Source organism: Coffea arabica, chromosome 11e (genome assembly GCF_036785885.1).
Source record: "Coffea arabica cultivar ET-39 chromosome 11e, Coffea Arabica ET-39 HiFi, whole genome shotgun sequence".
Lineage (NCBI taxonomy): Eukaryota > Viridiplantae > Streptophyta > Magnoliopsida > Gentianales > Rubiaceae > Coffea > Coffea arabica.
In genome coordinates this window covers 59,537,794-59,564,474 of record NC_092331.1, presented here as the reverse complement: position 1 = coordinate 59,564,474, position 26,681 = coordinate 59,537,794, and the positions used below count along the sequence as shown (strand labels likewise).

Genomic DNA, 26,681 nt, shown 5'->3' with positions numbered 1-26,681 from the left:
GCTTTGCTTTGGTACGCTGCGCCCATTTTGTCCTCTTATACATAGGGTCCCCCGCTTTTCAACAATATCAAAGACCGAAAAAAAAAATGCGTTTATCTAATCTGCTGCGTCCATATGTTTTTCTTTTCCACGGTAGGGTACCCCACCACCCCCCTCCTGACAAATCAGATGATCCGCCACTTCATTTCTTTCATTCGCATATGAGCCCTTGTAAATTGTATGTATTGCTAATTTAGCACAACCATAGGCAGAAATCAAATTTTTCCCATTATATCAACACAGACTCATCATTAATTTTCATTTCTTTCACTTCATAGACAGTAAAAAATGGTTGCCTCAGAAAATTCTCTACAACTCATGATGCGATTCAATGCATCAATGTAAATTTCCAATTGTGTGGGAAAACAAAAATAAAGGACCAACATTTTTCTTCATTTCCTTCGCTTCTTCTTCTTCTTCTTCATTTTTTTGGGCGGTAACTGGTAACGGGTAAGACAGCAATATCCACCTGGGTTTCTTCTGCCCACGGCCATGGCAACAACATTAAAGCCGTATATTCCATTTATGGGGCTCCAGGCATGGGAAACATGCTAGTATATTATTCCATTAGCATGTGATCTGAAAACTTGCAGCTGTATATTTGTATCCCATTGGGGGATTGGATTCCCATTCCCATTCCCATTCCCCTTCCCCATTTGTTCTGGGCTATGGCTAGACAGACCTGGAGAAAGAAAAGTGAACCCAATTGATGAAAGGCTTAACTCGGCCGAGCCCGCGTGCTCCTGTCTGGCATCTATGCCCAAAGCCTCAACTCCTCCAAATGTTGCATGGACTTAGTTATATGCAGCCTGAGCCTGCGCTGGCCTCTGTTGGGGGCACAAACTTTTAGGAGGATCGCAGTCTGATTCTTCTACATTGGTAATTGAATTTGGTACCTGCTGGGACTGTGCAGACATTTATTTATTTATTTTTGTCTGCAGACAATTGTAGTAGTAATTTGTTATTATGAATCTTAGAAAATGTTCTTGGCCTGTGATATTAAAATGTGAGATGCGTCATACTTGTGACATAAGTAGTATAATGCTGCTGAAGTTGCACTTCCAAAATGTTTGTCGGTGCAAATCAGAGGACGTGACGTGACTTACCCGACCTTATGCCCTTTGAAATAGAGGGTATTAGGGGGGAAAATGGATTCACATATCCGTATCCCTTTTCACAGTCTAATGGTTTTCCGATTGCATGCTATTACTAGAATTCTTTGTCATAGTCGTGCTATAGTGGGACAGTTAAAAATAATTAAGTTCTAATCATGCTGCTGATGTGAAAGTTAAGTTAATACTCCTTGTGTTGTTGGTGAGTAATCAATAAGTATTTCGCAACTGACTTATAGTTTAGTTTCGAGCAGAAATCATTCAAACATTTTCGTACTGGAAAATGAGAAAGAAAAAGTTTTACGGTGGGAACGTTCACTAATTAACGTAGCCACATAAATCTCCATCTTTTTTTTTTTTTTGGGAAAAAAAATGACCAGTACCAAGTGGAACTGTCGCCCTCTATACCGTGTGATTCTTTGTTTTGAAGTTTCTGGGAGATCTTTGAATGCATAATATTTCAAGATGATGCAGCTATTGTTGAAGTCATTTAGTTGTGTTAAGAGTATTTACCACCCCAATCAATTATTTTCTGCTTTCTATTTATTACAGGAATGGAGACTAAATTCACCCTCTTTTTGAAAGAAAATTATTGAGCACTGGCCCGATACAGTCAGTCCATCTAGAGTAGATACCGTATTAAACCCACTTTCACCATTTGCCCATTCGACCCAATAGTTTTTTGCTGTGGGATCTCATTAGCAATTAGGCCTTGCTGTATGGAGCTGGATAAAGTGGTCAGCGGATTACAAAATAATGGGCCTCATCGAGCGTGGCCCTAAAAGCCCTAGGCTTAGGTGCGATGCATTGATTTGTTTCATGTAAATATATATATTTTTTAGTAAGTGGGAGATTTTGAACTCAATATCTGCTAGTTATAATTTCTCCCATCTTACCATTTAATCCAACCCTCTTCCCAGTTTTTTTCCATGTATCTTAGGTGTGACAAATTAAATTTTTCCACGTATCTCAAAATGCAATTTCTACTGTGAATTTATGATTTTTTTAATTGTATTTTAACAGGTCAGAGTAAATTGTGGTTGGATATTTGTATGTAAATGTCAAAGTCGAGATTCATTAGACTTTTGTTCAAAAAAAGAAAGAAAGATTGGAACACTCCTTTACCTTTCTTCTTGGGCAGGGATCAGTAGTAGTTCGGCCTCTTTTTGACGAGTACATCAACGTTACTATACTATTATCACATCGAAATACATTTTTTGCACTTTCCTTGACCAAGTCACATAACACGTTTCGTACAGTCGAATTACTGCCACATTTTGTACTGGATTAGACCTCTTTTAAGACGAGTGCATCAACGTCAATACGAAGTCGAATACACTTTGAACTCTTCTAGGCCAAACTATTGGAATCCTTAATTGTAGTGGATGGATTGTTTTCATTGTCAATGATGATCATGTGTTTCACGGGTTGGATTCGTACACGACAGTGACCCAAAGCCCAAAGGGCTTTGCCTAACTAAATATCACTCACTTTAATTGTTTCACTAGGATCACACTTTCTTGGTCAACTGTCCGCTCTACAAGGCTGGCATTAGGTCCTCTAATATATATATATATATATATATATATATATATATATATATATATATATTTTTTTTTAAAGATATAGACACAAGTTTTAAATCTTGTACAGCTTAGGTATAATTGAGAAAATATTTGTTAAATCAACTTGAAAAGGAATTTGAGGATTATGCCGGAAGGAATAAGCAAAATACTACACAGTGCTATAAATTCAGTCTGTTTACGTGGGTGCGCTCTTGCATTGACATTTTTGTGTTGAAGTGACATGTCAAAAGGAACTTCTTGGTTTGACCAGAGCCTAATGATGATAATGGCTTACTAATTAGAACCTTTATTCTGAACTCCCACTGCCTTATTGGATCGGGCATTGAAACTTCTAATTTAATTGAGAAGCTGACTCTAAAATGAAACTTTTTTTTTTTTTTGTTTATTGAAAATTAAGAAGTTTATTTCTTTTAAATTTAGTGAATCCTGTAGTTCGAGCGCATGAAAATCAATTTTAATAATTTAGTGTTCCAACAAGTTGTAAAGCTAGAAGCTCCACGTAGCAGTTTGTTGATCATTTCTACCTAACCTTGTGATTAAAAAAAAAAAACATTGAATTGAAGTCTTGATTCTTGGATATGAACCGCGCATCCAATAAAAATCTTAGTCCACTTTCTAAACAATGCTTATATTTATTATTATTCCATATAATAAATAATAAGAAGTGTTTTTATCTTCCATACTTCTGGCCGGGTCAACAAACCTCAGCTATGGCCTGCCTTTAAAAAAAAAAATATGTATATCCTGATTGCCTATATTCATATAGGTGGTGCGTTATCGGGATCTCTCCTTTCTTTTCCTTGGAAGTAAAATATTCCACAAAGCTCATCAAGAATCCATTGAAAGACCTTCATTACCCAACTCTGACGTCAAAGATCATAGGTTAATAACTATGTTCACGTGTTGAAATCGAATTGGGAGATACACATGACATGAATCAGTTCATTTGTTTCTGGACCCAGAAATTGGACAGGTATTCTAAAACAAATTAATAATCAATCAGAAATTTTGCTAACAAGTCATTGCATGGTAAGGGTGATCCCTTCCCTTCCCGCTAACATCTGGCACCCAAATCTCTTTCCCACATTTACCAGAAACCATTGGCAAATGCGTTGGTGCTTTGTGTGCTAAGCAGCGATCGATTAGGAGTGATCAAGAGTTTGGTAAAAGGTTACTTTTAACGTTTGGTTTTAGGTAAATCACATTTTCCGAGTATCCACATAATTTTTGACAGTTCATGATTGGAAATGACAGACAAAAATCGTGGCACTATTTCGAGTAAGTGTGACAGGTTAAAAGAGTGATGATCAGCACGAACCAATCGCTAAGCTTCACCTTCCACTTTCGGTTCTACTTCAATTCTTGATGAAGTACTACTAATGACGAATGATACAAAATACAAATTATACCATGAAACTCTCAACAAACATATTGCCAATTCTGATAAATTGTCCAAGTACTTGAGGGTGAAGAATCGACAACTTCAAAATACTATACCACTTTAACCACCCCCATAGCCTCTCTCTCTTCTTTTTTCTTCCTCTTTTGACATGATAACAGTTTTAAGGTAAAATCATCATCCTTAGCTTTAATAAGCACTTAGTATCCGATCAAAAGGGACGAGGCGTGTACTTTTGCCTGATGGTCAAGCGGACAGCAATAAAAGCATTAACAAAGTTGTTTCAGGAGAATTGGATTTTTTTTTCTTTTTTTTTTTACAGTGATAAGCATTGTGACCCAAATACTACAATAATTTGATATTGGACAATTTTAGAACAGTAGTGAATAGTATTTGGTATGGATTCATTGCATCTGTTGTCATTCATTCAAGAGCATGCACTTAGAAGAATTCTGTCAGATTAGACGTCCGACGTCCAGTCGGCTTAGTTGTCTCTTCACAGGACTTTGCTTCCAAGAATTCTTGACTTAGGAAACCAATAAAAATGACAAAATACATGTGGCGGTGTAGAAAAATACTAACTTGTTTAGTATTGATTCAGAGGGGAATAAGCTTCCAAAAAATGTACTATAAGATAACGGTCATGATTGGATATCAAAATTAATGAGAAGAATACCTGTTGTTTGGTAAGCTCTTATGGGAATCATTTGATGGGAATGAAAGTGTTATATCTTGTCCCTCATTATTTCCCAAATCAAACAAGTAAAGGATAATAACCAAAACTCATGCTCATAATGAGTCTATGATCGGGACTCTAATTCCAACTCCAAAAAAAGAATGCATCCGTCTCAGCAATTGAAATAAGTCAACAAAGTAAGTCGCCTGCAACTACAACTTAGTTCGATGAAACTAAAATGCTTAAACGTCACATTTCCTTTGCAAAAGAGTGGACAGGTGTGGAAACACTACTACAAAGCACGCATAAAAGTGTTGCTTTAGTCGAGACCCAGCTAGCTTTCCCCTATTATTTTTTAGTGGTAAAGAAGAAAAAACAAAAAGAGCAATTTCAAAGGGGTTTGCACTTGAATAGTTGCTCAGAGTATTAAAAAAAAAAGAAGAAAAAAAGGAAAAAGGCAAGGCCACTACTAAAATGATATGAAATATTCCAGTATAACCACCAAGATTCCCCCGGGAATATTATGTTTGGACAGCAGATTATTTGGTCAAATATATTTGCTTATATTATCATTACAATTTTCAATACACCTTTTTATCTTTCCAATTACCTTTTTATCTCACATACATCACATCACAAAAAGTGCTACAGTAAAAATATCTAAAATAATTTACAATCCAAACACATACAAAACATTCTTCTTAATCTCGAACCCAGTACCCTCAAGGATTCTTCCAAATAAAGACTTCAAATCATCATAGCAGCCACAGATACATGGAGAATAATTATTGTGCCATACTCTTATTCCATTCCATGCCTAGCATCGATCGTTATCCCAATTCGCGGATTTGGACTTCATTTTCTTCTAGCCAGTTATGTTTCCATCCGTAGAAGTTTACTGTTTTGCCTCCGGCACCTATAACTTGGCAACCTCTTCTTTTCGATTCTCTCTTTGTTCCCTTTTAGCAATAAATTCTGAACCATATATTATATATGAACCCTTTTTCGAAAGAACTGGTTTGGAATTTGGTTGGCATTGGTTTAACTTGCTTTATCTTGATTGCATGTAGTGTTTTACTTCCAAGAACTGAATTTGTGCATGCATTTCGATGCTAAGGACCACTTTGAGCATCATCACTTGGATACTTTTTTGGAAACCTAGATAAGTTGATATCTTTAGAGTCTAGAACTTTAGCTAAAATAAAGCTTCCCCTTTATAGCAGAATGAATTAGAGACGTAAACCAGATCTATCACAAATATCACTCGATGTAACTTTCTGCTTTTGAAAATTATACAGGAATAGTCAGTTCACTTGTAACTTTGCTTCACCAAAGTGATGGCAAAAGCACAAATAAAGAGTACAAGAAAAAGAAAAACAATTAAAGCAGAGATGGAGGGAAAAAAAAAAAGGAAAAACGCCGAATGCATAAAGCCTGGAATCTGTTGATTTATTAAAACCATTTATTTATTCAATTTTAGACAGCTTGAGGATGAATTAAACCGGTTGCATAAATGCGCCTGTTTCTGTGGAGACTAGCCTGGTGTGCAGAGAAGATGTCAAAGCACATGAATCACCGACCTACATAATTGGTTATGCCTTCAATTTAAGTTACCATACATATATATATCCGGTTTCGTTGGATTAGGGGGAAAAAAAAATTTACAGCAATATGAACTCATTTACTTTAATATTTGAAAACAGATTAACAACCTAAATTATAAATAGTACTATATATTTACTTGTTTTAAAGTTGTTACAACAATCTTGTGGATAAAAATGACTATGGCGATATATAGTAAAGGGTAATGGGTAATTGCATACGTTTTCTGCAAAGGATACGGTTCGAAAGTTGCACTAGTCTGCCATCTTTTTTCCTTTTGTTCTGTCTGGGAATATGAATTCAGGCTATGCATATTTTGTTGTGAAATAGACATAAAGTAAAACATAATTATGAAAAAGAATTTTTGACGGATAAAGATTCTCTTTTCTTTTTCGTTATGAAAGGAAGCATTTCAAGGCTCTTCTACAAAATCTTACACAATCACTTGTATACTTTCTGTGCATTACACAATCACTAGCTACTGAATCGAGTTTAGAATTTAAGTTTGGTTCGTTTAGCTACTGAGTCGAGTCTGAATGGGTCTTTTTTTTTTTTTTTATCGAGTTTAATTTGATTAGTTAGTGAATTAAATTAAAACAAGCAATTCGAGTATCTAATAATTTGATTCATTTTTCGATCTTAGCTGCTACGGAATCGACAACAAGCGACTTTTTAGGCGTAGAAGAAGCCCAAGATTCTGGGGCTTCAAAATAAACAGATGACTAGAAGAACTGAACCACCTCCACCAGCTGCAATTTCTGTATTGGTATATCCATCGGAATTATGAAACCATGTACTACTACACAAACACTCTGTTAACGCAAGAAGGCACTGAATTTCGTAGCCCGACACAAACATTTGACTGCTTAATGTTAATCTATTTGTTGGTTGCGTCAATTTTGGACTTCCACGTCTAACCCGCACTTGATGACGCATTAGCAAGTTAAGCGCCTTAATAATGCGAGATTCTTCACAGACTATATAGTAAGTACTTAATTAGCAAGGAAGTACATGAAAAATAACTCTAGAAATGAATCTCACCATTACCTACCTGTCTAGCTTGAGGACAAAGAAAAAAGAATATAGAAAATCCCGGAATCACAAAGTGTCCAACTTATGAATTTGACATCATATGATATCAGACTATGTCGACACATGACTTGATGCCACATAATAATGTTACGGTAATAGCTTGAGCACTTGTCTTTATTTATTTATTTATTTATTTTTTTCCTAAGGCAAACTGGGATATTTCATTGATAGAGAATTCAAAAGGAAACCAAGAGAAAGATAGAAGGTGTGATGTAAATGAACATTTTATCAACAAAAATAATTCAATCGTCTAGTGCAGATTACCACTGTTTTATCTGATATCGTAGGTTACCAAATTTAACAAATCATAATTTCAGTGAAAAACGACTGTTAGTTTTTTGAGGGAATGTATAAAATGTTATTTTCTAAATGGAAACCAATATATGTTTCTCCAGTTGATGATCTGTTCTACTTTTCTTTGAAACCATATTCACATACTTATTTCACCCTCTTTTCTTTTTGGTACAAACTTCTTTCAAACCCTTACAAAGTGAAAATGTACTAAGACAACACAACCTTCGCAGGTTCTGAATGCCAATTGAACGTCATTTTCTTGACATTGTTAAATTTGATTTCTTCGTCGAATTCAAACTTGAGGGAGCATATCCATATGACCCTTCAATTCATCTGTTTGTCCTTTTAGGAAGAATAGGCCTGCCTCGACAACACAACACAAAATTGGGTTACCTCACGTTGTGGCAGCTGCAACAAATGAAAATTACTAGTCATCGAGAGATTGTCTGGATGGAAAATACTACTGGTACTGCTTATGAATCTTGCTATTTTCACTCGACTACTATCAACCCTTTGTCAAATATATGAATTACGTGGCGGGTGATTACCCAACAAACTGGTACTTCCAGTTCCTTTCTTCATTTTTTTTTCTTTTCTTTTTGTGAGTTAATATATACATCAGGAATCAAGTTCTGCTGCATTTTTTTAAAAAAAAAATATATAAATCATAATCTCCCCTTTGGAAGAGCATGATTTAAGATGAGCAAACCCTTCCTTTTATTCCCCGGCATTGTTGTGAAAAGGCAGTATTTCTTGCCAATTAAATTTGCTGGATTGATACTCCTAGAAAACCAGGGAGCATAATGCACGAAATCTCAATTTTTGTGAAACTAAAGCAGGCAATTTTTTTTTTTTTTTAATGAAATATGCACTGATGTAACAGTTCACATATTAATTCACCAGGTATATATCATTTTGGAACTACACCATTTAATTAGCAAATCCTTTATTATTTTTGTTAAGCTTTTTCAAAGAGTGATTTTCTAGGTTAAAACCTTGGTATCTTATTCAAATTGTAGACATAACGTAAGGAACTACTCGATGTATATCATTAGAGCTGACGCATGATAGATACTTATTTAGTGAAATAGTCCTAGGAGTGGGCAAAAATACCCATAATATTCTATTCGATCCAATCCGAAAAATAAGATACATGATCCGCATTATTTGATTGGGACAAAAGAGGATCAGTCACCTGCTTATATGTAGGATGGATTAGGGCCATGGGATTAAGAACTCCTGGATACCCGATTCGCGACGCATATATATAAATTTTTAATTTTTTTTTCATTATATATATATGCTATAAAATAATATTTTTAGAGTTAATCAAGTAATTTCATCGAGCAAATGCTCTTTGAAAATATGAGAGACTATTTGTTTACAAGTTTCATTTGTAAAATTGTTGGCCTGATGTGGATCGGATCATCCAAATGCTCAACGGGGCGGCTACCTGACTTGTACCCACCCCTATGAAGTACTATCCATATTGTGAATTAAATAAGAAACTAATCTTCCTTCGTGCATTAAACGACACTTAAAAAAGAAAGATTATTTCCGTAAAAATCCTTTGACAAATAATTTGTTACCACATTTGCTGATGCATCACCAACCCTCCACTGATTAAAAATTTAGTTCAGTTAATCGATAGTTGGTAAAAATAATCTAGGTCCCGTTTGACAAGTGAGTTTATTGAGTGTTTGTCTAAAACTTTATTGTAACTTACTGCAGAAGTTTTTAAAAAAAATTTTGAAACATGTTTTTTTTTTTTTTTTGAATATTTTGAAGTGTATAGTTTAAAAATTTTGAGAAGTTTTTTGAGGTTATTTTAATTAAAGTTTTGTAAAAATCTTATAGCAGACAAACTTAACAAAAAACTTGTCTGCCAAACGAGGCCCTAATTTCTTCTCCCGACAAGTAACAATTTGCATTCACATATCCACATCAACGGGTAGTAGTTAAAATTCTCCCACCACTGAATCGATCCTCCATCTTAAGATGGACTAACAATCTTGTCAGAATAGAAATATAGAATATCTGCAATGTCGTGCCAAACAGGATCCAACATTTGTGTTAGCAACTATACGCGGACTACAGCCTTGTGGGAAAGAAGTCTGACTTTGTTTTTGAGGTTTTGTTTCTAGCTATTTAACTTTTGAGTTTTGGAGCTAAATTGAAGACTGAAAATTAAATGCGTAGGTGAGTTTCGGCACTAGCAGAGGTAAGTGGAGGAGGTTTGGTTAGTTGGTATGCTCTCTTTAAAAGCCAAATGGACGTGACTTTTGGTCCTCCATGACCGTTCCTTTTTGAACACCGATAATGTTCGGTTTGTACAAATCAAGTTAACCTACTTTTTTTTTTTTTTAACATGCAATTTGGATTCCTTTGTGGTCTTTGACCAAAAAAGAAACATGATTTTATTTTTTAATCAGCCCCTTTTATTCCTCCCCCCCCCCCCTCAATCTCTCACCTCAAACGCAAGTATCAACAACCAATCCTTAATGAGAAAATTAATACCCCCTTATCGATTATGGATATTGTTCAATGCAGAAAAAGAATTTAAGAAAAAAAGAAAGTGAAACCAAAATAATAATAAAAATAATAAGCTAAAATTGAGTTCTTAATCAGACGGCTAGAATGCTAGACTAGGGATTTTTTTTTTTCTTTGGAGGGTCGTAGATTAGGGAGTTAGATAGACAATATTGACCATTGATGAAAAGAGTTCAATCTTTATCTATCAACTACCCCATGGATTCCCATGTGATAAGTCATGACCAACTTAAAGGAGGGGATCATGTTGCAGGTTTGCTGCGCGTGTGTGGAGGCTTAAAGAATCCAATTCTTCGTTTGTATCCACATTTCAGGGTAACTCCACAAAGGAGGAGTAAAATTCAATAATATCGGCAAACGAATTAAAAAGCTTTTTTTTTTTTAAAAAAAAAGAATGCCAAATTGTTATGTCTTTTGAGTTACATTTACCATAATGATGGCGTTGATGGGTTGTTGCGGTATCAAGCTTTATCATTTATTGTTACGGTTCCTGCCTGGTCAAACAACTCATAACAATACTTATGTCTCAGCAGGTATAGCAGGAGGAGATTACTTACCAAAGAGGCAAAGAGGCAAAAAAAAAAAAAAAAAAATGGTAGGAGGAGATTCATGTTTTGCTTAATATTTTTTTTCTCTTCTCCCTTCTATTCAGGACATAGATATATACATTTCCTTATAACCCAAGGGAATCCCAGTTCACACCTTCATTATCTGTCTCTGTTATCTACAGTGTATTCTGTGTTCTCCCTTAAAAGTGGATACTTGAGTGCCTAAACAAAGATTAATAACACATGACCAAAATAAAACAACGCTAGAGTTGTTAAAGATTTGTGATCAGACTAGTATAAAAGGAGCTTTAAGGGGTTAGAGGCTTTTTCTACTAAAGGGTCTGAACTCTAGACGGTTCTCTCTAAGTTGGACCCTTTCTTGTCTCTCAACTCTTCAAATTTCTCACGTTTGATCCCCCCCTTCCCTCCTCCTCCTCTTCACCCAGTCCCCCTCTTCCTTTCTTGGCTTCAATTTTCCTCTGCAGCAGAGAAAAAAGAAATGGTTAGTTGTTCTTCATCCTCCTCCTCCCTTCGCTTTGAACCTTTGGGAAAGAAAAAAAGCGACGTGCTTATCTCGTGGAGTTTTCTGCAGGAAGTGGAAAACCAGCAGCCGGGCTCATGGGAAGGGTATGTAAGTTGGAGAAACAGGCCCGCACTCAAAGGCCGCCATGGTGGCATGGTAGCTGCATCCTTCGTCTTAGGTAAGGAAAAATCTTCCAAGCACCGATACCTGTTCTTGCATGTGTCCTAATTTTCCTTGCCTCGGTGAATACAAACCTATAAATGCACTGCCACTATTGTATTGTGGTCGGAAAAGGGACGGACTCTCTATGATGGGACTTTGATTAAATCGTAGTTCCATTACCTCATTTATTTATTCATATAGTGCCATACTACTTTTTTTTTTTATCTGCAGGCGTACTTTGGTTTACCATTGTGCATGCTGTGCGAGTATGAATTCTTGTTTGAGTACAACATATTAATGCTTTTTGTGTTGATTATTATGGACAACTTTTTTTCCTTTTTTGTATAGTGGCTGAGGTGTTGGAGAATTTAGCATATCTGGCGAATGCAAGCAACTTGGTACTGTATTTCTCGGAATACATGCACTTCTCACCATCAAATTCAGCGAATTCTGTGACAAATTTCATGGGCACCGCTTTCCTGCTTGCCCTTGTTGGAGGGTTCTTGTCCGATGCCTTCTTCACCACTTATTTCATCTACCTCACAAGTGCCCTCATTGAATTCCTGGTAATCAACCACCATCCTTTTTTCTTGAATAATTTTGGTTTTGTTCTTCTTTATCGACCAACAACAGGCGGCTTTAATTTATTTAAAAGAAGAAGAAGAAGAAGAAAAAAAAAAAAACAAGGACTGATTGGTCTGCTGTAATTTCTTGGCTCCACACATAATAGTTACATAGATTCACTAGTCTTCAATTACTCTCAAGTTCAACATATTCCACCTTGCAAGTTGTCAATGACTCCAGCCACTTAGCTTTAAAGAAAACCAATTTTCTGCGCTATAGCCTATAGCATGACTTAACTTTCCGGCCCCCTCAGCCAAAGGGACAAGAACTAAAATGTGACAAATGCCATGCCACAGTGGAAAATAAGATTTGTCAGATTTGGTTCAGCCCAATAACACTTCAAGGTTAGGATTTTCATTTTAATCTTTCTGAGTAGGATCCAGGGGACGGGAAATTCAAAGTCAACTACTGCACTTGATAGAAAGTGAATTTTTATAAGAAAATAGAAAGAAAAAAGAAAAAAAAATGGGTCATCGAGTTCACAGCCAGTTCAAAAGTCAAGCTAGATAGACGGTATTTCACGTGTCTTCAACTTGATGGGCAACAATTTGATCTTTATTTTCACCCTTTTTGTAAAAGGGTCCTTTTCGTCCTCCCCTCCTCTTGGGTCTGTATGGAAGTTGACATAATAATTTCCTCCAAGTTCGATAGCCAATAAAAATAAAGATAAAAAGTGATCGACTTTAGAATCCTAATCATGTCTCGATCATCTCTTTGAGATGGCAAAATCAAAAAAAAAAATTATCATTTTTAAAGGGTTAAAATCCATAAGTGCTTTGGAGAGAATTAGGTTAAATGATAAGATAAAAGGAATTATAAATAAAAAGTTTGAATTCAAAATTTTTCACTTATCAATATATATATAAATTAATTTTTTTTATATTAATAATATAATATATACACGATGATAAACGTTGAATGAATAATAATTACGTAAAATTTAACTTTGAGGATTTCTTTAAATACGTAAAAGACATGCATTGTGATTCCAATTCATGCATGGTATCTTCGTATTCTTGTGTAAAATTCAGGGGCCCGTAGCTCGGGTGCGTCATGCCAGGACGACAGCAAACTTCATTTTCGTAATTTCCGCTGAAAAGCCAGCCTACATAACATACCCATTTTGTTTTGTGGCATTAATATTTTTGTCTGTGGGGGGGCTCCGATGAGGCCTCCCCCCTCAACCAATAACGTCTTACCACTGATGCCAGCTGTCCCCATTCTACCGCATGCACACTTTCTTAGCCTCAGCGTCACATAAATTTTTTGCCCTATTTTGTCGGGCTGTCCCTTTTCCAGTTTCTTATTCCATGAGGACAACTCCCCTCATGCAATCATTTCAATCAACCATCTTGTCTTCTTCTTTAAGATAAATTCGCCACGATGACTCGAGTTTTTCTTTCGGCAAATCATAGATTGGGCGGCATTCAAATTTTACGCCTTCGAAGATGTACTAGTGCACTTCCTGGTTTGGGTTCAATAATTTAATACAATCACGATTACAATCCTCGTCCTCGTGGTAGACCACTTTCTCTTAAAAGCACAGCATCTCTACCAATTGAATTGTACGACGACATGCCCAATTGATCTCCAATTGAATATATTGTTCTTCCAAGTAATAGACGACCATCCAAACGTACAAGATGGATTGGAATCTTGGTCCGACATATCTCTGATTGGATGAAGCAGCATCAAGTGGGCTGCAAAACTCCACTATTTATTCCCTAGTATAACCACCATGCATGGTGATGTGTTGTCAGTTGTTTTCTCGAAAATCTCTTGTCAAAGATGTAGAGTGGCTGATTATCTGCCGGTCTGTTTTCATCTTAAAACCACATAAGCAGAGACAAATAATCCAGGTCAGCTAATTCAAAGAATTTATCATGCTTACTGAAGAGTGTCTATCACGTATCTAAACGCTTGTTTCCATACGCTGAGATTAGCCAGCCATTGTGGTAAGATACTCTAGCATGTACGTACCCGTAGGCTGGAGGATGGCGAAACAGGTGTGTTGTTTTGAGTGGTACACCCCATGCCTCGGTTACACTGCCATTAGGACAGAGCCACATAACATTCCATTTTTGTGAGGCAACACCATTACGGTGACATATCAGGGGTTAATTATCCTTATTTGGAGCGCTAGTCCAATAGAATAACTTGGCCTCAGACAAAGGCCACAGGATTCTTTTTTTTCTTCTTCCTACCTATGGGGTATTATTATTATTGACACTTTCTGATAAGTAAGGCCACATGATATCATGCGAAAGGTGACAGCTGTTTGAGTTGATGACCACTCGGCAAAACGCCCCCATCAGATGGACCGGACCCCATCTAGAGAAAAGGAAAATCCTGCTAGTCTAGTTGCATCATGCACGTGACTCCCCAGATTAGATACTCCATCCCATAAGTCATACAGTACTTATTAAGGGTGTTCGGTAATTAAACTCTGAAAGTTAAACTTAAAATTTGAATCCATTGAGTCGCTGAATTGTTAAATATACTATATTTTAGTGTATCACTTATCACTAAATTTGAATTCATTGAATCGCTGAATTGTTAAATATAATATATAATATATTTTAGTGTATCACTTTTCACTTTTTTTTAGGAATTAATTTTATTCAAAAAGTTCAGTATCAGTTAATTAATTTAAATATTTAATTTTTTTTATTATCAAACGCATCTGAACATGCTAAGATCTAAACTTATTAAATTTAAATATTATTGAATTGGATTATGAAACGGGACACCTGACACTCGCCATCGTTTGTGTCTAGTTGGTTTGATGTTACCCTACCCCCCCAAGAAATTTTGGTTCGACCACCGCCAAAACCAAATCGTATTTGCTCGTTTGATGCGTCGCTTTCTATATGTAAACACCTGAATTTGGGGGAATATGTAATTGTACCAAAATTAAAGGGTAAACTGCATGGAGCTAAAAGTAAATCTTGAGTTTCCTTTCCCGTGAGAGGTTGGGAAGCTTTTATAATTATTGCACCCTTCGTCTGTGAAGATTGTGGAAAGAATAAATTTTCTTTTTCCCCTCAACACGGGCTTATGATGCGAAACCTAGGACGCACTACTTGTTTATGTCAGAGGAACCAATCATATGGGTAGGTCAGCCCGAATTCTGAGCCTTCAAAAGTTGCATGTCCTGTCCCATAAAAACTGTCAGCATAGGAAGCAAAATGAACCTCAGGCTCAGGAATTGAACTAGCGTAAATTTGATACTAGGAAATATACATCATCTCTTTGAATTCCCGGTGATCAGATGTCATCTTCCTGACCTCATGATTTATTTGACTGATGTATCAGGGCTTGGTGATACTGACGGTGCAAGCTCACTCACCATCTCTAAAGCCACCAAAATGTGACCCTGCAACCCCTAGCATTCCATGCCAAAAAGTTCATGGTGCAAAAGCTGCTATGTTATTCATCGGCCTATATCTGGTGGCATTGGGGGTTGGAGGTATCAAAGGGTCGCTACCGGCACATGGGGCGGAGCAGTTTGATGAGGACAGCCCTAAGGGCAGGAAGCAAAGATCCACATTCTTCAATTACTTCGTGTTTTGCCTCTCGTGTGGAGCTTTAATTGCCGTGACCCTGGTGGTGTGGGTTGAGGACAATAAGGGGTGGCAATGGGGATTTGGGATCTCCACTTTTGCAATATTGTTGTCAATTCCAATTTTCCTCCTGGGATCAACTTATTACAGAAACAAGATACCAAATGGAAGTCCGCTTACCACAATAGTCAAGGTCAGTTTAAGGACAATGCTAACGTTTGAACCTTAAAACGCTGTCCAAATAGTCAGCTTAATACTACTAGTTTATTCACTTTAACTCTGATGCCATATAAATCTGGAATCCTCATGCATTCAACTGGTTCGAACTTCTAATTTAGGAAAAAGAAGAAAATAAAAAAAAAATATTGTGGTTCAAAACTACTACGACATCACGTGCAGGTCAGCTACATTTTCCTAATAAACACATTACTTGAATGAACAGGTCTTGCTCGCCGCGCTGCTAAATTCATTCAAATCAAGGGGCTCAAACAATGCTATAGCTAGCATGGCAACAAGTCCTACTCCAACTCCAGCATCTGAGGAAGAAGGTGGAAATATAAAGAGTAAAACAGTTGAACCAATCCAGGAGACTCCATCAAAAAGTCTCCAGTTCCTCAACAGAGCAGTGGGAGACAACTCGACTGCTGGTGCACTAGACTGCTCAGTGCAACAAGTGGAAGAAGTCAAGGTTGTGATTAAAATCCTCCCCATCTTTGCTTGTACCATAATTCTGAACTGCTGCCTTGCCCAACTGTCCACGTTCTCAGTTCAACAAGCTGCAACCATGAACACTAAACTTGGCTCCTTAAAAGTCCCTCCGGCATCTCTTCCATTTTTCCCTGTAATCTTCATGATGTTCCTAGCACCAGTATACGACCATTGCATCATCCCCTTTGCTCGTAGAGCCACAAAAACAGAGATGGGAATCAGTCATCTTCAACGCATTGGCATTGGATTAGTCCTATCCATTCTAGCAATGGCAGTGGCAGCTGTAGTTGAAATCAAGCGGAAGAGAGTAGCTATGGATACTGGATTACTTGACACCACCAAGCCATTGCCCCTCACATTTTTCTGGATTGCTTTCCAATACTTGTTCCTGGGATCAGCTGATCTTTTCACATTAGCAGGATTATTGGAATTTTTCTTCACAGAAGCTCCGAGTAGCATGAGATCTCTGGCTACCTCTCTTTCCTGGGCTTCACTGGCAATGGGATACTATCTCAGCACTGTGATTGTCTCAATTGTTAACAGTGCCACAGGAAACTCCGATCACAAGCCGTGGCTGTCAGGGAGCAACTTGAATCACTATCACTTGGACAGATTTTACTGGGTGATGTGTGTCCTAAGTGGTCTGAATTTCTTGCACTATCTATTTTGGGCAATGCGATACAAATATAGATCAGGTAGGGCCCCTAACTAATGGGCAATCCTGAAATGTAAAAAGTGAACTCCCAAATTTTAAGTCATATGTATAGTTTGCTATGAGAATTAAGGTTAAGAGTATAGGAAGACAGTCCGTTGGCTGTAAATATGTCCAATGATTTGCTGCATTTTGTTGTTCACATCGTAGAGTCAGCAAGAGGAATAGTATTACTATATATTTGAAAATTGAGATAATTTTGCAATTTGTCTCTGCATCTAAATACCAAAGCCTTCCTGCACAACCCAGGCTGCAACCAGGTTATCGTCTTCCTGATACCACCACCATCCACGATATTTTGAAGTGACCTTTGATGTATCTACAATTACGGCGTTCATTGCAAGGTCAGAGCATTGTCCGCTATGCCATCTGAGGCACTCTCATTAAAATCATCGTTTTAATTTAGCGATGTGGCCACCATTTCTTGAAATTTTGAGGAGATTGGACTTCAGCTGGTTCAGTACTAGCCAGTAGAAGGTTATCTCTGACTGCTGATCGATCACAACAGTGTCCTAATTTTGATTAGCCATTGCTGCACGATGTATTTATACTACATTACATGTTTCGTTTGGTTTGAGGAATTTGACGAAACATTTAAAATTCATCCAAATCGTTTGGTTTGAGGAATTCTTGAGTTGTTGAAGAACAGGCAGTTTTCTTGAAATCATAAAAGAAGAACTGTTATATGATATATTTGTGATATAATATTGTTAGTATTTCTCCATAAGATTGATAAATTTTTGAAAAATTCAAAATGTTAACATATAATAGTGGGAAAATCAATAGCATCTACGAAGAGTACTTTTCTGCAGAATTCTGAAAAGTTGGATCATTGGAGAAGAGATAGTCTATTAAAGATCATGAAAGAAGAAAGGGAAATCAGAAATTTATAATTATATTTATAAAGATTTTATATATATTTGTAAGTATACTAGTGATAAAAAAAAAAAAAGGGACTTCATAAATGTACTTGTCAATATTGAAATGAAAAGTACATTCTGTTGAAGGTTGTGCAAAAAGAAAAGAAAAGAATGTGTCTTGAAGATCATGAAAGGAGACAAGGAATCAGGAATTTGTAATATGTTAATAAGTATTTTTTTTATAGTATTGCTTTCAAAAAAATTTTAAATAAAATAGAATGTAACCACTGGTAGTTAAGATTGAAGAGCATGAATGGTGGAGCTAAGAGTCTCCACTAAGGTCAAATTTTGACTTGTTACATCTCTTATGAGTACCTATTCTTATAAATTATTGTAACCCACTACATTTCATACATCATCTATGAGTACCTATTATTTAAAAATAGGGCAAATGATCGGTTTCATCCTTCATATTTCACAAAAATATTCTTTTCGTCCCTCACTTTTAAAATGAAGCAATTTCGTCCTTGATATTTAAAAACTGAAATTATTACATCCCTAAACCCAAATTTCAATCTGAATCAAACCACCAATCAACCTGATTACAAATTTTGCGGGTGTAATTGGTAGATCACTTGGTTAACTCAACTTGATATTCATGTGAAATTTAATGAACCTAAAAATAAAAAATAAAAAATTATAACATAAAAAATAAAGATTAATCTTTTCTACATTATCATTGTATACACTGACGGTTTTATGTACCGCCATATCATTTTAATTTTAATTTAAACACCAAATTTTATATTTATAATACACATCTAAATTCGCAAGCGGATATACTAACGGTGTATGAAAAGATTTATCAAAAAAAAACTCTACTATTCCAAGACAAAGAATGGCCTTTTATTTTTTTGGTTTAATAAATGTCATGTGAATATGATGAAGTTGACCGAATGATCTATCAATTCTATTTTCGAAATTTATTACTGGGTTATTAGATGGTTTGATTTAGATTGAAAATTAAATTCAGGGATGTAATAGGTTTAATTTTTAAATGTCAAGAACGAATTTGCTTCATTTTAAAAGTGAATGACGAAAAGAATATTTTTGCGAAATGTGAAGGATGAAACAAGTCATTTTCCCTTAAAAATATTACGAATTAAAAAAAATGAGTGAAAAATTAATTTATTATTATTTTCATTAAAGAAACCTTTTTCCAAAATGAGTATCCAAATAGTTACAAATAGATATACAATATCTCTTTTGCTTTATTTTTTGAAACATTTTTTAAACTCTTAAAAATTTTAAGATCATTTTTGCCAAAGTCAGATAAACTTTTTCGTTTATCTATTTACTACTTCTACTTCGAAACTTATGCAATGTAAGTGATAGTTGGCATTTTTTGTGCATTTCACACTCTGCATTAGGAGTATTTTTACTACAAGCAACTTTGTCCTAATATGCTAATCAGCGTGTCACGTGGCTCGCAGGACTCGTTTTATTACGGATACAAAAACCTCAACATGGGGATGTAGCTCAGATGGTAGAGCGCTCGCTTAGCATGCGAGAGGTATGGGGATCGATACCCCGCATCTCCATTGTGTTCTTACTCATGCCTTTGTTTGGCGCTTTTCTGGCAAATTATGCAAGCGCATTTTTTTTCCCCACAAATTCTACCTTTGCTATCACAAGATGAATGATTGATAATTTCTTACTTTCAGCTCTTTATTATTTTGTTTTTAAACTTATTTGAATCAAAAAAATATTTTTTTGAGTGATTTGGTAATAACAATAATGTTTCTATTTTCAGTTGTTCAAGATACTATGTGAATGAATCTATTACCAAATCTAATGAGTTAAACGTAAAGCAAAGTCAAAACATTTAGTTTATATGCTTATTCTTTGCTCTAAAATCAAGAATAGATTCAATAAATTTAAAAATAGAAGAAATGATCGATATAGAAATAATTTTTGAATTTTATTCCATAATAATTCTCAATATTTGCTCTTACCTAATCTTGTAGTACTTCCTTAGAGACTATCAGTGTTTCACTTCATGAGGTCTAATGTGTCAAACACTAACCCAATTTTTTCTTGTCTCCTTTTTCCATCACACAAAAAAAAAAAAATTTTTTGTTTTTGGCTTGCCCCGCGTGAAATGGATTAAAGCCTTCTTAAGACCCTTATCATTTATTTATTCATTGGCTTCTAGTATTTTCATAACAGCTTTAAAAATGACACGCCAAGAAACTGTAACGCTTGAATGAATTTTCCGTCTTTCCAAAATTGCTGTCCTCCACCAATTTATATATTCTCCAACTACAACGAAATCTAAACGGATGTAGATTTTATACATCTAATGGAAGCTGTTTTTACTTTTAATGATGCGTTTTAACTGCTATGATCTAATTTCCACCAAATTAAATTCTCCAACCACAATTGGTACAAGATAGATCAATTAGATAATCAATATGAATACAGACCAAACCATATTCATTTCCAATTTTGAATTGGTCAAAAGATTGAATGATAGCTTGTCTTTTTTTGGCTTATGATAGAAACAATAATGAGTTTAAACATTAAAATCAACACGGACAGAACATAAAAATGACAAAAATGCTTGAAAAAATTTCCAATTATCTTCTATTGCAAAGCTGCTCTCCACAATTACACTTTCCAGCTACAAGAGATGCATGACACGGTCAACAAAATCAATTACTATTCCAATTTGACCCAGGCCCCAGGAGATGGAATACCATCGTGGACCACAAACATCATATAATAGCCCGGGGGCGCAATGTTTTTGGTTGGTGGCGCATACACCGTCATATTGTACACCCCATTTGAAATCTCCTCTACACCAGCACAGTCCAACACCAACAGCCGTTGATTCATCGCAAAGGAGTGCGTTGTAAATGATGGTGCAATCAAGGTTACGTCAAACCCTCGACCAGGATTCAAATGCTTCAGATCAAACTTCACAGACAACTGCTGGCCGTAGGATATCACATTCACATTTCCTGGGGCCCCCTCGATGGAAGGAATTGAAGGCCGTACATCATCAAATTGTGGGTCCAAGTAATGCGGGGAAAAGGCTTCCAGGCTCGTATCAGTTGGATATTTTACCCCCTGAAATTTATAGCTCCCGGTGGGATTGCTTCCGCCCACTAATATCCTGCCATCTGGCATCAAGATGGCTGAGGATTGGAACAACCTCGGAGTTGAGGAGGGGTTCATCACGATAAATCGTCTGCTCGGGTCGGGTTCGCAGGCCACGTAGAGAACCGGGTGGAGAACCGGGTCGTCCGCCATCTCCCACATGGCTGATCCTCTTTTTGCACCATTCACGATGATAACGTCACTGGTGGGCAGCAGTAACATATCGGGCATGACCCGGCGGAGGGGCATTTTTTCCATCACCCACTTGGGTTCTTTCTCCGTCACCTTCAGCCGCCCACAAGTCGTCGAGGCCAACACGTGTTCACCCTTGGAGGCCTTTACGTAGGCTCCACCCTTTGCACCGCCGCATATCATCACCTCCGCGTCTAGTGACTCGATAGAAATTGGGTTATCCCTGACGCCGGTCAAATTCAATGGCAGCAACACAGACGAACCCGTCAGCGGAGTCGACCGCCTTGCTCCTGGGATGGGAGGAAACTTCCTCACAACCTCATGCTTCATGTAGTTTAATAATATGGAATGTCTGTTTGCGAAAATGAAAAGGTTTCCATCGGGTAAGAGGTGCAAGAAAGGGTAAAGATTGCTGACTTCGATGTGGTCGAAGGTTGATTTCAGGAAAGGAAGACTGTAAAGGTCTCCTCCGGGAGAAACTGCAGCCTTGGGAAAGAACTCGTAGCTGAAAGCTGCGTGGCCTCCCACCACGATAATCCGCCCATCGGGAAGGCTTTGAGTGGTTGCGTAGTATCTACCCTGCCTCAGCATCTGGTTAACCTCGAGCCAGTCACAAGTTTCACCGTTGGTTGGCCTGAATATGCGTATCTTTTTCGATCCGTGGTTGTAGCCGCCGGATTGCACGAGGATGCCATCATCGTCGTTCGCCCCGGAAGAAGCCCACACGTTGCTATGCACCAAGAGGGGTCTGTAAGTGTTGGTGGCGATGTCGTAAAGGAATGAATGGGCAGTGCAGTCAATGTTGGCAGGCTTTTTTTGATTCAAGTAATCCTTCTCTAGGCACCTGTGCTTAGGGAGAGAGAGGTTGGAAGGGCCGAAGTTGGTGCTGTCGAAGATCACTACCTTGTTGTTGTGGAAGAGTTGCATGTGCATGGCGGACACGCCTACGAAGTTTTGTAAAACTTGCCATTCTCCCCCTGGAATTGGCCTCTTTGCTGGAGCTGGAGCTGGTGCTGGAACTGGGCCGTAGTCTTGAGAAGGTGACGGTTTTGGAATCTGCGCGCCTCTCGAAACCGGCGATGGTGCAGGCGCTCTAGGGGTTGGTCTGTCTACTGGCGATGGTGATGGTGATGGTGATGATTCAGGAATATCGTCGTCTCTCTTTGGAGCAGGCTTTGGAGACGGGAGTGGGCTTTTTGCTGGAGAAGATGTCGTTTCTGTGTTGACGTTGTCGCCATCGAGCCATGCCCTATGGACGAATTTATTGGACGAAATTGTGAACGGAAGAAATTCTGCTTCAGATGTTGATGAGGTGAAAAAAGAGAACATTGAGAGAACGATGATGCTGATAAAAGATAGGTATCTTGAATCCATTGATCAAACTGTTTTTTGGGTTATTTTTCTTGTATTTGGCGATATGATGAAGAATTTTAGTATAGAGACTGAAGATCGAAAAAAAAAGAAAAGAAAAACTACGGAGATTTGATCTTCTTGGATGTTTGAGAGTATAGAGAAGCAATGGAATTGTTTTGTTTTGGTACATGTTTCTGAGGCTAGAGTGAAGCCTTTATATAATCGGGGGAAGGGGGTAACCGTAACAAACCATTAAATTCACAAATCAAAGTGTGTCTTAATTGGCAAAATCAACTTAATTATGTAAGTATCGGTTGGGAATTAAAGATAAGAAACTCATTAAATTCACAAGTATTTTATTTTATGCACTCATTTGTTTTTGCTTTGGTGAAGTTATTGGATTAGACTTAATGCGTATGACTTTTACTTGTGTTTGAAGGACGAGCTTTTATCCCTTTTTAATGCTCAAGCATGGATACGTACTTGAGTGTGAAAATGAGAAGAAAGGGCCATATTTTTTTGAATGCCGAAGCATGACAAGCATTTTGCGGGTTACAGATAAGAGAAGGGGAAGCAAATAGTAATTGTAATGCTGAAAATTGAAAATTGAAAATTGTTTTGTGTGAAGAAGAGACTTCCAAATGGCCAGCATTAAGCTCTCATTCATTCGAAGCATGGTGCGAAGAAATTAAGCTTGATCTACATCAAAGACCTTAAGGCCCTGTTTGGATTGTATTTCCTGCCGAAAAATTGCATCGTTTTTCATGATAACATTTCCCTATTACTCCCTCCGTCCCACTTTGATATTCCTGTTTTCATTTTTCGTCTGTTCCAAATTATAGTCCACTTTCCAATTGAAAAATGTAGTCGTATTTTAATTTTCCTAAAATACTCTTATTCAATGTAAGTTGTTGTTACTATAAACCTACCCCATTTAATGAGAGTTTATTCTTTTTTTACCATCAATTCAAGTTCCAATAAAGTTGTACTCTAATTAATATGAGGGTATTTTAGAAAAATGCTACTTAAATTGATTGTTTCAACAAAGTTAACTATTTTTTATTAAATTATGTGAAAAAAGAACCAAGACTATCAAAGTGGGACGAATGGAGTACTTTTTTCCCTCACATACATCAAATCGCTACAGTAATTTTTTCATTGAAAATGCAATCCAAACGGGCCTTAGTTTGAGATAGTACTCCTATATGAAAGTGGGAAATTAATTTTTTAAGAGACAGCTAGCTTATGTTACACTATATAACATGACCAAGTTTTTCTTATCTAATGCTAAGAAGAAAATAAAAAATGAAAAGAGTAGAGTGTACTGCACCAAAATAATCTCTTCACTAAAAGCCATAGGAACAAAATTTGATCTGATAATCATTTCATTCTTATCCAAACACCAGTAGATGGTATGCCCCCATTAACAACAAACGTCATATAGTATCCTGGGGGTGCAATATTTCTTGTTGGAGGTGCACACACGGTAACCTTGAACGCAAATGCAGACAGCTGCTGGTACCCAACCACATCCAACATCACCAGCCGTTGATTCATTGCAAAAGAATGCGTGGTAAAAGATGGCGCAATCATAGTAACTCTGAAATCTTGACCGGGAGGGTGCAAACCGAGAGTAAACGTGATGGAGAACTGCTGACCGTAGGATATGATATTATCCGTGGGACCCTCGAAGGTCAAAATTGAAGGCCGCAATTGGGAGTATTGTGGGCCCAAGTAAGGTGGCAAAAATGCCTCTAAAGTCAAATCTGTGGGGTACTTTACTCCGGTGAACCTGTACAACGCATGAGGATTACTTCCACCCACTAGAACTCTTCCGTCTGGCAGCAGGACAGCAGATGAGTGGTAGAGCCTTGGGTTTACTGTGGGGTTGAGCACAGTAAATCTCTGTTGCGGATCCATCTCACTGGGTCTGTAAAGTACCGGGTGCAAAACCGGGTCATCCGCTAATTCCCACCCGGCCGATCCTTTTGATGCGCCGTTCAAGATAAGCACATCACCCGTGGGTAGCAACAGCATATCGGGCATGACCCGATTCATAGGCATTGTTTCCATCTCCCATTCAGGATCCGGATCCGTGACCCTCAACCGCCCACAACTCTTAGAAGCTGCCACGTACACACCCAGCCTAGCTTGAATATACGAACCGCCATTAGCTCCACCGCAGATCATCACCTCCACCTCCGGCGACGGCGACCCCAACCGCGAACCACTTCCGGTTAACCGGAGTGGCAACAACACCGACGAGCCCGTTGACGGATAAGACCTTTTTTCGCCGGGAATCGGGGGAAATTTTCTTAAAATCTTGTTATTAACGTAATCCAATATAACCGAATGCTGGTTGGCGAAAACAAAGAGATTTCCGTCTGGTAGTAGATGCAAGAAGGGGTAGAGATTGTTCTCCTCTCTCGGGTCGGACGTTTCCTTCAAGAATTGGAGCCAGTAAACCTCAGCATTGCTGAAAAACACCGAGTTCTTGGGAAAGAACTCATAGCTAAAAGCTCTCCGGCCACCTACGATGATAATCCTGCCGTCGGGGAGAATCTGGTCGGAGGCATACCATCTTCTAACTGTCAAGTTCTGTGGGAGTTCAAGCCAATCACAGAAATCGTTGTTGCATGGGGTGAACAACCGTATTTTATCGGCACCGCCGCGGTAGCCGCCTGTCTGGACAAGAACTCCATCTGGGTTGACGGCGGCGGAGGAGCACCAGACATCAGTTTGGACCATGAGGGGTCGAAAAGTGTTAGTGACAATGTCGTAAATGACTGAATGAGCAGTGCAGTCGATCCGAAGTTTGTCGTCGACGCTGAACCGGCATCTTCCAAACGGGAGGGAGATATTGGACCTGCCGAAGTCGGTCCGGTCGAAGATGACAACTTTGTTGTTGTATAGAAGCTGCATGTGCATGGCGGAGATGCCTATACTTTTTTGTAAAAGAATCCATAAACCACCTGGGTTTATGGGCCCGGATGATGAGGATGGAGGAATATTGGCCGAATCCGACGGCGCTTGAGGAAGTTCTGGTTCAAATTCAGACCGAGGAGGTAGTGAGGGATGAATGAAAAATGGGAGTGGATTATTTTCTTGAAATGGTGAGGATGAAATTGATGAATAAGTGGGAAAAGGGAAAACGAGCATGATGATGATCAAGAAGATGAATGACCGGTGATTTTGTGAGGCCATTTTTCTTGCTTTCTTGAATTGGAAAAAGGAAGTCTAGTCTCTTGGGTAAAGAAAATTGAGCGTTGATTCCATGATTGAATTTAAACTCTGGCCGGGAAATGGATTGAGAACTGGAAAATGGGGATAGAGAATGTGATGGAGCTAGCCTCGTAATTGACAGGTGACAGCAGATTACTAAAGCAGAAGCGGTGGTTTCTCGTTAGAGCGTATATAATGGCTGGATTAAGTCGCTGTTAAAGTTCCTAGACAAACTCGTTTTCTTGGGTTGCTATCACTATGATTAAGGGTGTCACAATTAAGTTTGCTGCCTAATTATGAGGAAGTTCTTTTACAAAGTTTAGCTTCAGGGGCATCAGTAGACTTAATTGTGTTAATCAAGACTAGCCCAAAAATATATATTTATTGCTGGAGAAATGGGACTGCAGTGGTTCGTGGATTTGCCTCTTTGGAAGGAAATTTAGTTGTGCTCGTAAGTTCGTAATCAGTGTTTTGAACGAGTATGTGAAGAGGCCGACACAGATACAGATTATCAACACTGCTAAAAAGTTGCTGTAAACTTTCCTGGCTTGCATGTTTCACCCAGACAGATTATCAAATCAGTCTAAAGACGTACACATTTCCTCGCATGAATCAAATTTGTTGTCCCACAAACACTGCCCCAATTGAGTCTTGACTATAGGCAGTTGCCGTTCCAAATTTCCAATCCATTTAGCTGGAATC

The 26,681-nt window shown here is 37.7% G+C and overlaps 3 protein-coding genes and 1 non-coding gene across 4 annotated transcripts; 2 read left to right on the top strand and 2 right to left on the bottom strand.

Annotated features, from left to right (window-relative positions):
- The first annotated feature begins 11,232 nt into the window (after positions 1–11,232).
- LOC113717773 (protein NRT1/ PTR FAMILY 4.6) lies at positions 11,233–17,395 on the top strand. Its single transcript, XM_027242582.2, has 5 exons — positions 11,233–11,400; positions 11,491–11,599; positions 11,932–12,149; positions 15,523–15,963; positions 16,213–17,395. The coding sequence occupies exons 1-5, from the start codon at positions 11,398–11,400 to the stop codon at positions 17,188–17,190; spliced, it is 1,749 nt and encodes a 582-aa protein (XP_027098383.2). The 5' UTR covers positions 11,233–11,397; the 3' UTR covers positions 17,191–17,395.
- A 2,183-nt stretch (positions 17,396–19,578) lies between these two features.
- On the top strand, positions 19,579–19,651 carry TRNAA-AGC (transfer RNA alanine (anticodon AGC)). Its single transcript has one exon. It is a non-coding gene; the product is annotated as a tRNA-Ala (tRNA).
- Positions 19,652–20,673: 1,022 nt separating this feature from the next.
- Positions 20,674–22,943, bottom strand: LOC113718868 (aldehyde oxidase GLOX). The gene has a single exon (XM_027243792.2). The coding sequence runs from the start codon at positions 22,776–22,778 to the stop codon at positions 20,772–20,774; it is 2,007 nt and encodes a 668-aa protein (XP_027099593.1). The 5' UTR covers positions 22,779–22,943; the 3' UTR covers positions 20,674–20,771.
- A 1,057-nt stretch (positions 22,944–24,000) lies between these two features.
- Positions 24,001–26,577, bottom strand: LOC113717913 (aldehyde oxidase GLOX-like). Its single transcript, XM_027242759.2, has one exon. The coding sequence runs from the start codon at positions 25,959–25,961 to the stop codon at positions 24,138–24,140; it is 1,824 nt and encodes a 607-aa protein (XP_027098560.2). The 5' UTR covers positions 25,962–26,577; the 3' UTR covers positions 24,001–24,137.
- Positions 26,578–26,681: the final 104 nt, after the last annotated feature.

Bases quoted from the DNA above. Each gene is read 5' to 3' on its own strand.
- LOC113717773 (XM_027242582.2), top strand. The intron at 11,600-11,931 runs GTAAGGAAAAAT...TTTTTTGTATAG, and splicing joins AGCTGCATCCTTCGTCTTAG to TGGCTGAGGTGTTGGAGAAT. The intron at 15,964-16,212 runs GTCAGTTTAAGG...TTGAATGAACAG, and splicing joins CGCTTACCACAATAGTCAAG to GTCTTGCTCGCCGCGCTGCT.
- LOC113718868 (XM_027243792.2), bottom strand. From the start codon at position 22,778: ATGGATTCAAGATACCTATCTTTTATCAGCATCATCGTTCTCTCAATG.
- LOC113717913 (XM_027242759.2), bottom strand. From the start codon at position 25,961: ATGGCCTCACAAAATCACCGGTCATTCATCTTCTTGATCATCATCATG.